Source organism: Seriola dumerili, unplaced genomic scaffold (assembly GCF_002260705.1).
Source record: "Seriola dumerili isolate Sdu_G_001 unplaced genomic scaffold, Sdu_1.0 BDQW01000449.1, whole genome shotgun sequence".
In the NCBI taxonomy this organism is placed as follows: domain Eukaryota; kingdom Metazoa; phylum Chordata; class Actinopteri; order Carangiformes; family Carangidae; genus Seriola; species Seriola dumerili.
Genome location: NW_019174704.1, coordinates 5,786,687 through 5,796,400, shown reverse-complemented (window position 1 = coordinate 5,796,400; position 9,714 = coordinate 5,786,687). Strand labels below are relative to the sequence as shown.

Genomic DNA, 9,714 nt, shown 5'->3' with positions numbered 1-9,714 from the left:
ACACACACACACACACACACACACACACACACACACACACACACAGAGTCCTTAAGGCCTTGCAGATTGTCACAATTGTGAGCTCAAAAAACCCAGTTAGCTCATGGGGGTCAGTGCTGAACGTGAGTGGTCATGTTTTTACAGTGTAGTCAACATTTCTGATGGACTGTCATTTATCCAAAGCAGGCTGAAACAGTGGGTGTAGGATTTTTTTTTTAAGGGGGGGCACAGGGGAACAGANACTATAATTTAAATTCAGAAAAAGAAGCGGCAACATCCAGTAAAAGCAAACAGCTATGACCACAATACAAATATGAAGACCAGACTTAACTGTAGTCATGAAAAATAGAACAAACAGACAAAGCTGAGGGCTTTACTGCAGAACAGAAAACAATCCTTGGATGTTTTAAAATGATGTTGTGAGGTAGTTTCTCCGAATCTTAAAAATTCCACAAACTTCATGGGATTGAACGGAACCTCAAAAACGCCTGGTGGTCTGCTTCTCAAGTTTGTGACGAGATGACTTTTAGCGGATGCACATTTTTCAGCGGAGGGAAAAGATTTATACTTGTGGGGTTCACGGGTGAGGAGGAGTTGGGTTGAGTTAGGACATGAAGGTGAGGCCTGTGCGAAAGGTTAAGCACAACACTGCAGAGCAAACCCATCAATCTGAGTTCAGTAACCGGAGTTCAAAATGGCGATCAATCACGCTGATCAGAAACATCTTTAACGTGAGATGATTTCTCACCGTGGGGCTTTCTATCAACTTCCCTCCTTTTTCTGTCACACAACGCCGCCTCTGCTCCTTCTTTGGGCTTTTTAGAGCAATTTGATAGTTTTCTCCTACTTCTGACTCCCCCACCACCACCACCACCACCACCACCGACCCCCACCCCATTGCATTGTGGTCCATGTGGATTGAGTTTCAGAATAATATAATTCACATGGAGAGGATAAGAAGCGAGAAGGTCACACTCCTTTCATTTCCTCACAGAAGGCAACGAGCACATCTTAGAGGAGTGGAAAACAAAAGGGTGCCACAGGGGAGATGGATGTCTGCTGTGTGTGTACTGAAAGCTGAGACAGAGCAGGAACATGCAGACACCTCTGGAGGGGCCACTCGCTCATCCTCAAGGTGTTAACGTCCATATTCACATTCCTCATCCTGCTAACGCAGCCGTCGAAAAAAAACATGATATGTTCTTTGAAGTCAGATGAAGGAGAGACTTATGACTTATGATGGTTGGAGTCATTATGTACATCGGCAAACTATTTGGCTTCATGAATAATCCTTTTTTTATGAGCAAACAGATGAAGAGAGGAGCAAGCTGAGTGTGGATCTATAACCGTAGCTGGGGCCAAATATATTCTTCGTTTGTAATTCGGAAATTCCAAATAAATTGAGATCACACAAAAAGAAGCTGATTATGAAGCTGACAGCCTAGAAGTAGATAATTAAACAATATTTGAATATCCTGCTACAACAAATAATATCAATAATAACAGAGGGGACAGCAGGGGCCTGTCATCGAAAGGATTACACTGATTAACTGGATTATGTTCAAGATGAAAAGTACAAGACTAATTCCACATCAAACTCTACTGCAGCATTGGAGGTGTAATTACATCCTCACAACCTTTATTTGAACAGGTGGGTCAGCTAAGAAGAAACTCTTATTTACGGTGATGGCCTGACACAAGCTGCAGCAAAGTCAACAGATACGCCGTAGAACAGCAGGTAGCGACAACTTTCCCAGTGATCAGATTTAATACGAAACAGAGTGGAAGCGCTCTGCCGGAGCAATGTGCCTCCTATCTTTCTCCACAATCAAGCGGCGTACACAGGTGAAAAATAATCTTAGCTGGCTGCTCGGTGGATTTGCTCAGAAATATTGGGCCCATTTCGATCAAATTGTCTGCAAGTCATCTCAGGGAGGAAATCCGGCACCTGAAGCGAAGAGAGAGAGAGAGAGAGAGAGAGAGAGAGAGCTGCACAGGAATGACAATCTCAAATCTGACTTTCCATCTTCAAACCACTGCTGCTGAGGAAAATCAAAGCAATTCTGCAGATTCAAAAAGAAGGATTAAATCAGTCAGCGGCCTCCAAAAAATGATCTAATTTTATACGTTAAAGGGGCATTCTGCCATTTTTACACACAAAGTTCAGTTGAGTTGTCACAAGGAACACGTCAAGGTGGTGGTATGATGAAAAACGTGAAAAGTGTCGCTGTTAGCTGTTCCTAATGGTCATACTCAAACGCAAGGTGAACAATGCAACAATCATTCAAACGCAGGGACAGCGGTGCACACTTTCAGACAGTCTTTTCGGAAATTCTTTATCAGGGGTTTCACTTGGTTGTGCACACTAAACAAACAATTGTATAAAGGTTAAAGAGAGAGCGAGTGAGAGGGAGAGAGAGAGAGAGAGAGAGAGAGAGAGAGAGAGCTTGAGAAAGTCCAAACCCTGCTCACTTCCTCACCTCTGTACTCCTGGCCTGAAAGTCTCTGAGAGGAACACAATTTGTCAGCTCTCATGAATTTCAAGAGAAACATGTCAGAGGAGTCGGCCGTCTGACAGGCACTTCAGCTGGAGCACACTGACACCTTTAGTGTGTAGAAAACAGCCCTAAATAACCGTGATTCTGAAGTCAACAAGAAGTGGGCCTTTAAGAGGCAGGCTGGATCCACTCAGTCTGACTCATAGTAGGAGCTCAAATTCAGGACATGTTGGCCTCAGCTGTTTCAAATTTGGTCTTTTTTTTTTTTTTTTTTTTTATCTGTCTCTTGTGAGTCCCCAAACTTCATGGAAGTGTAATACCATCCCTGGAGTATGTTGTTTAAAATACACATTTGATGCAGGATCACACTTTGACTGCTCTGCTCTGTTTACTGCTCCAGACAGGGTGAAACCATGTCAGATGGTATCCCTTCCTGCCCCCCCCCCCCTTTGCTGTCTAACACACATGTACCTGTCCCACTGGTTAACCCCCCATCCACCCACACCCACACACACACACACACACGCTCTCCACACTTGAATGCACACAGGAATGAGAGGGGAATGACACAGTCCACCACATGCTAAAACCTGGCGGCCCTGGTCTGCTCTCTGCTCGACAGCAGCCCTAATGAATGGCCATTCACATACACAGACAAAAGCTCAAGCTGGATTTGTACTATACGGTGGGGTCAGGGGTCACACATAGCAGAAACCAGAGGTGAATGCCTGTCTCTCTCTTTTTCAAACCCTGAACCACCCCGACACAGAGATTCAAACAACCCAAAAAACACGGTGGGATTAAAGAAAAAAACATGCTTACAAGAACAGTTGTTACTCATTGTTATTTTATCTCCACTTGTGCAGGTCTGAGCGTTGTGGGCCACACGAGAGCAACAGCACAAGGGGAATGAGTCAGTAACACAGAGATAATCAAAGTACATTAATCAATGAATCTAAACACTTCTCAAAGCTCTGGCAGCTTAGCCTGGCTATGGTAGCTTTGGAGATAGGAGGAAAGAGAAAAAAGTGTGTGTGTGTGTGTGTGTGTGAGAGAAAGAGAGAGACGGAGAGAGTTTAAGCTTATGCTGCGCTATAAGCTGCTCTCAGCCTGAGGCACAGGAGAAGAAAAGAACATCTCCTCATGATTAAAAGGGCTGAGGACCAGGAAGGGAAACATAGGAGAGGACAAGCTTCGAACCCTCGGGGGTAAAGGCTCTCTGGAGCAACAGAAGGCAAAAGGAAAGGCTGTGAGATGCCCAAGCTCGGAAACATAGGGGGAGTGAGACTCATTTCTCACCCTTGCAGTCTCCTGTTTCTCTCTCATTATGAAAAATGGGGCGAGGGGATAGATGAGAGGCCTGTTTGCAACAAAAGCCACCAAGACGATAGAAAAAAAGAAAAGAAATACCACCCTCTCCTCAGATGTTTTATTTCCACATTTCTGCTATGATCTTTGAGGGCTTATCTAACCACAGATAAAAAACAAGACCAAGAAGCATTTATTTTTGTTGTAATCTATGAGCGCTGATGTAAAACTCAATTAGAGAATAAAGGTTTGAGCAAATCCAGAAATAATAGTGTGTCTTGGCAATGGTGGAGCTACTTTGTTGTGGGCCTGTGAATTCAGGACAGAAGTCACCAGGGTCACCGGGACAGAACAGCCCTCTCATCAGACCGGAGACAGGTAAATTATGTGGGTTGCACTTTCAGGTCAGATAGGGACTTCCTGTGACGTCTATACGGTGACATCCACGTGTATTTGTACAGTTTTCAGTTCTGGTCCATTTGAAATAAGAATGACTTTGATGAGGCTGAATATCTACAGACACCATCCGACATGTTAATAAGCTGAAAAATGAGTCTTTGATGGTAAACACTGCTGTGCATCTTTATTATGAATACTGAATACAGATTAGCCTACACACAGGACAGTAATCAAAACATACTTTTATCTATTCATCATTTCAAAGTTGATTTTATTGAGATCTTCAATATGAAGACCACTTTTCCCAAAACCCTTAAAAGGAATGTCTCAGACTCTTGCATGACAATACCAGTGTTTCTGACTGAGGCCTAACATAAGTGAATGTTCGAAAAGAGAACGGATGACTTTGATATCGCAGACATTTTGACCACATTTGGTCTTTTTCAAGTGGTAGCACAATGTCACCACCACAAAGCCTTTGGTGTGCATTAAGGGGATTTGAATTTATCTTATTCATCACATTTGAATGGACGTTAAATGTGTGTAAACTACACTTTAAACCTCTTTAAACCTTAGAAAATTGTAACATATGACAGAAATGCAATATAAATGTCCAAAGGAGCTATTAGTAAAAATCAGAACAAAAAAAAAAAAAAAACATCTTCAACTGAACAATAAATCAAAAAATACTACAAATCACAAATGACACAAGAGGAAATCATTTACAAATATCACACTATGTATTTTATATCCAACATACTGTAGTTGTTTTAGTAGCTTTAGTTTTAGCTCCATTTTCCTGATTCACTGCAGCTCTGTGAGCTACCTGGGAAAATTATACTTGGCCCATATGTCAAAAAGGCTGGTATCATCTGTGAAGAAATGCAAAGTCTTTGAGAAATACTTTGACATTTTGAACTCTGGTCCATTATTCCTCTTTGACAAGCACATGTAATAATGTGTGTGTGTGTGTGTGTGTGTGTGTGTGTGTGTGTGTGTGTGGGGGGGCTCTGTTAATTAAACAGGAGCTCAACAATGTTGTTAGCATTCCACCCTGAAACCTATGGATACTGCCGGCTACAAGCGAGCCTGTTGTTAACACATGGTAAGAAACCATTTTTGTGCAGCTAGCTGGCAAAAGCAGAAAGATTTTGCCGCCTGCGAAACATGTGATGAAGGAAAAAATACACCAAACTTCAAAATGTCAGAGTAACCCTTTAAGGTACATTTAAATGAGACAAAGTTCAATCACCCATGAGAGATTGCTTTTTTATAAAATTGGCATTTATGTCCACAAAGATGACTGAATGGCACTGGAAGATGGAGAATACTGAATTAAAAATGGTTCAAATCAGTTATATCAAGAAAAACAAGTTTGACGCCAGATTGCTTCCTTGATAATTTTCTACGAAGAAAACCAATTCGACAGTGTTGTCTGGTCTCTGAGTCCTCTTGGTCCTTGTTCAGTCTGATTGTAATAAAACTGAGCTGCCAGCAGAAACACAGGCAGTGGAAATAATCAACCACACTCCAACAGAAACACATGGAGTTACTGAAGATTACAATTCACTCTGAAATGCCAAAAGTGCTGATATGTCTCTGTGTCTCTCCTCCGCTCACACGTAGCTGAGCTGCTGAGGGGAGAGCCAGACTGAGGAAGATGAGAGAAGCATGATTAGGACAAGTACAGCACTCTCCAAAGTCTGCATTACACATCACACCTGAGTAAAGAGGAGGTAATGTTGAAATCAAATGGGACATTAAAACATTCAGTCTTGATGCGAAAGGTGCCTATTTAGTAATGTAATCCACATGGATTTAATGCAAGACACCCAGGGTGAAAGCAGTTCTCATTCATAATTACACAACAATATGAAAACTGAGTCCATGAATTGGCACTGGCATTTTTTTTTTTTTTTTTAGTCTCCTTTGGTGAAGTGACATTTTACTGGGTCAACAACTCGTCAACTGCCAGTTTTCAAAATGACATGACACTACAGAAACGATGTAAACTTGGATCTGTCTCTCCTCTTGATTTAGCACATGTATTGGTTCCTAACCTCTGGTAGATATAAAAACACTGAGCACAAACTGTAAAACGAGGCAGAGTCAGTCTGCACATCATCAGCTTCATTCCCTGGTCACTGCAGGTGACAAGGACTTGCCATTCTCCGGACGACTTCCTCTGATCCTCACGAGAAAGTCATCTTTGGCTGCTGATTTTTGATCTTTTTTTCTTTTTTCTTTTTTTTTCCCCTGGTCATGAATAAAATTCTGCCAATCTCTCTAGGAGTCTGTGTTCAAAGTGGGTCACAGGAGAGGATCCAGAGTGCTCTCAGTACATGGCTGCAACTGTGTGCTGGTGTTCACCTCTAGGTCAGCAGACAGGTGAGCTAGAAGGTCACAGTTGCAGTGCTCTTGTTCCGAAAGGTCATTGTCTGGACGCTGGAAAGGATTTTCCTCTGATGCCCGGCCAAAGTCACTCCCATGTGCAGGAGATCCCTGAATACAGATGAAAAAAAAAAAAAATCAATAATTAGACAGGAGGAAAGAAAGATATGATTTGATGGATATAAAAGTAATATTTCAGTCATCAAATTCTTGCTCTCTGTGCTTCCATAGTCTTTCATACTTAAATTGAAACGGAACTTCAGGAAATCCAGTTTGCAACTGTCACTACTAAAAGCGAGGCTGGCTCTCTCTGACCTTGTGGCCAGGAGGTGTGAATTGAAAAGTGAAAATGTTCCTCCAGAGATAAGTATCAGTTTAGATAGGAAAGCTGGCAATGGGAACTGACTGTGTGGTGATCTGGGCCAGCTGGTCCACTGAGTTGAAGCCAGCCTGCAGGAAGCTGTCTTCGTAGCGCTCCATCTTGATGGCCCTCAGCCATTCCCCCACCGAAGCACACGACGAGAGGGCTAGAGGTGCACGCTGGTCCAGCAGGGGGTAGGACGGCCTGGGGGACAAAGTTGAGAAACAAAGGAAGGACTTACACACACTGTCACAGCAAAAAAAAAGAAAACAGTGAGGAGCTTATATGGGCGACATATCCTGCAGCAACATTCCAGCTGACACTCAGAGGTATAATCTGACGCTGAGTGACTGACAGGGACAAACAATGGGATTTGTCAGGGGTGGAGTGTCCGCTGCCGTATGCAACAAGCCGACAAGCAGAATGTGGAGGAAGGGAAATTGGCACAGCAAGTGGCTGACAGGTCACAGCAGGACATTAAGGTGGTACATAAGATTGGGCAGTAGGAGGGTAATGTCTGTCCTGTGACTGTCAGAACTCTAAAGGGACACCAAGGCAGAGACATTATGAAAGGACAGAGCTCAGCTCATTCTCGAGCTGTATATTCACTGTCATTGTGACCTTATTGTCTGTCAATCACCCAAACACATCTGCACTCTCACCCTGCTCCCTCTTGAGCGACTATTTTCAGTGACGCAGGGTTGCGGATCAGCTTGTCCAGAGCGCTGACGAGGTCCATGAAGCGAGGACGCGCCGAGCGGTCCTTCTGCCAGCAGTCCAACATCAGCTGGTGCAGGTGGGTGGGGCAGTCAGGGGGAGGGGGCAGCCGGTAGTCCTGCTCTATGGCATTGATTACCTGATAGGAAAAAAAAAAAAAAAGATCAAACCAATTCATTAACTGAGTGGTATTTAGATCAATACTGAGTTGCTTCAAGGGCTAAAAGATTAACAAATATACAAACAAAAAGAAAAAATAATCACAGAAGAGGAAAGAGGCAATCTCATGATTCAGCTACTATTCAAACACTAAGACTTAAGACACATTGATTATATGAAACCTTTTTTCAGAATGCAAATGTAAAAGTTATTAAACAAACTTTTAATTAGGAAAAGCTCGGCTTCGTGCTGTGCCTAACAAAACCTTAACAATCACCGTCAAGAATTGCCTAACATGGCTTTTTTTGCTCAAACTTACATCCTGGTTGCTCATGTCCCAGTAGGGTCTCTCTCCAAAAGACATGACCTCCCACATGACGATGCCATAGCTCCACACATCTGAGGCTGAGGTAAACTTTCTGAAGGCTATTGCCTCCGGTGCTGTCCAGCGGATTGGGATTTTACCTCCCTGCACAGAAATGAAAACAGTCAACACTGCAAGACTTCACATAAACACAGTCAGACAGAGCTCTGACAAGGAACATGAAGGGGGTAAAATAACAGTAAGTTAACACTGCAAAATAATGAACTATCACATAATATTTCAACAAATGTAAAGCGTGTGAAAGGTGTGATTTTTAAACTGAATTTGACAATATGAGCGTCAGTCCTGTGGATTCTAGTTCAAACATAATTGAAAAAGGAAAAAAAAAATAAAGCACGCCGCTACTAAAGAAACTATACCATGTCATAATCAATGGCATGTTGGTCTACTTGTCAAATCCCTGTCCTGATCTCCCACTCATGTGCTGGAGCTTTAAATTGAAAATTTGAAGATAATTTTCATTCATATCCTGCAGGCAGATACACAGCAGATGAATTTAATGAAGAGTTTTTTAGGCAATAACTGAGGAGGATTGTCATCTCACCAGAGAGCTGGTGTAGGTCGGGTCAGACGAGTTCTCCTGCAGGAAGCGAGACAAGCCGAAGTCAGACACCTTGCACACCAAGTTACTGTTGATCAGGATGTTGCGGGCAGCCAGGTCCCGGTGGACGTAGCTCATCTCTGCCAGGTACTTCATGCCGGAGGCGATGCCGCGCAGCATACCCACCAGCTGGATGGGCGTGAACTGGCTGTCGTTCAGCTACGGAGGAGAGAAACACTTGAGTTGGAGAGTGAGGGAAGTGATGGCGTAGTTTTTTTAGTGTGTGCTCTTCTCTATCTCACACTGACCCGCAGAAACGAATCCAGAGCTCCGTTCTCCATGAACTCCGTGAGGATCATGACCGGACAGCTGGCCGTGATGATCCCCTCCAGGTGGATGATGTTGGGGTGCTGGAACTGGCCCATGATGGACGCCTCAGACAGGAAGTCCCGTCTCTGCTTATCAGTGTAGCCTCCCTTCAGCGTCTTTATTGCCACGTAGTTTTCTTTTTTCCCTGGGATCCTCAGCCGTCCTCGACACACCTCCCCAAACTCTCCTGCAGCACAGACACATAAACAACTATTAGAGCTCTTTGCTGTAGCAGTCGTTCACCACATTAAGAGGATGACTATTATCGTCAGCAAACCTACAGCTTGCTTGCAGCTAGTGGTGCCCTTTAGTTTGAATGAGGGGCTACTAATATTGCTGACATATTTATCAGTTAATTGCTTTATTTATACGCATATATTGAATTTTGTCCAATAAAAACAACAGACAACGGTTTTAAATGTCACAGAATCAATTTAACTTAGTAAATTAGATTTATTTTTAATAATGTTATTTTGAAAGAAGACAATCAGCAGGGCTACAAAAATACATTCAGTCTGTGAGTCCACAGAAAGAGATGACCAGTGCAAAGTTCACTCATTTATGAATACTGGGAAAAGCATATAGC

The 9,714-nt window shown here is 43.1% G+C and overlaps 1 protein-coding gene across 3 annotated transcripts in view; it reads right to left on the bottom strand.

Moving 5' to 3' along the window:
- Positions 1 to 4,377: 4,377 nt before the first annotated feature.
- Positions 4,378 to 9,714, bottom strand: part of ephb4 (EPH receptor B4) — a 37,564-nt gene continuing 32,227 nt past the window's right edge. For 2 of the 3 annotated variants that reach the window (XM_022762261.1, XM_022762263.1), the window contains exons 12-17: positions 9,068 to 9,315; positions 8,763 to 8,978; positions 8,153 to 8,302; positions 7,620 to 7,813; positions 7,003 to 7,161; positions 4,378 to 6,707 (exon numbers count right to left, since the gene is read on the bottom strand). In XM_022762261.1, the coding sequence (XP_022617982.1) occupies positions 6,599 to 6,707; positions 7,003 to 7,161; positions 7,620 to 7,813; positions 8,153 to 8,302; positions 8,763 to 8,978; positions 9,068 to 9,315 (1,076 nt within the window). In that variant the 3' untranslated portion in view covers positions 4,378 to 6,598. The remainder of the gene's footprint in view (positions 6,708 to 7,002; positions 7,162 to 7,619; positions 7,814 to 8,152; positions 8,303 to 8,762; positions 8,979 to 9,067; positions 9,316 to 9,714) is intronic. The other variant, XM_022762262.1, reaches the window with a different exon arrangement.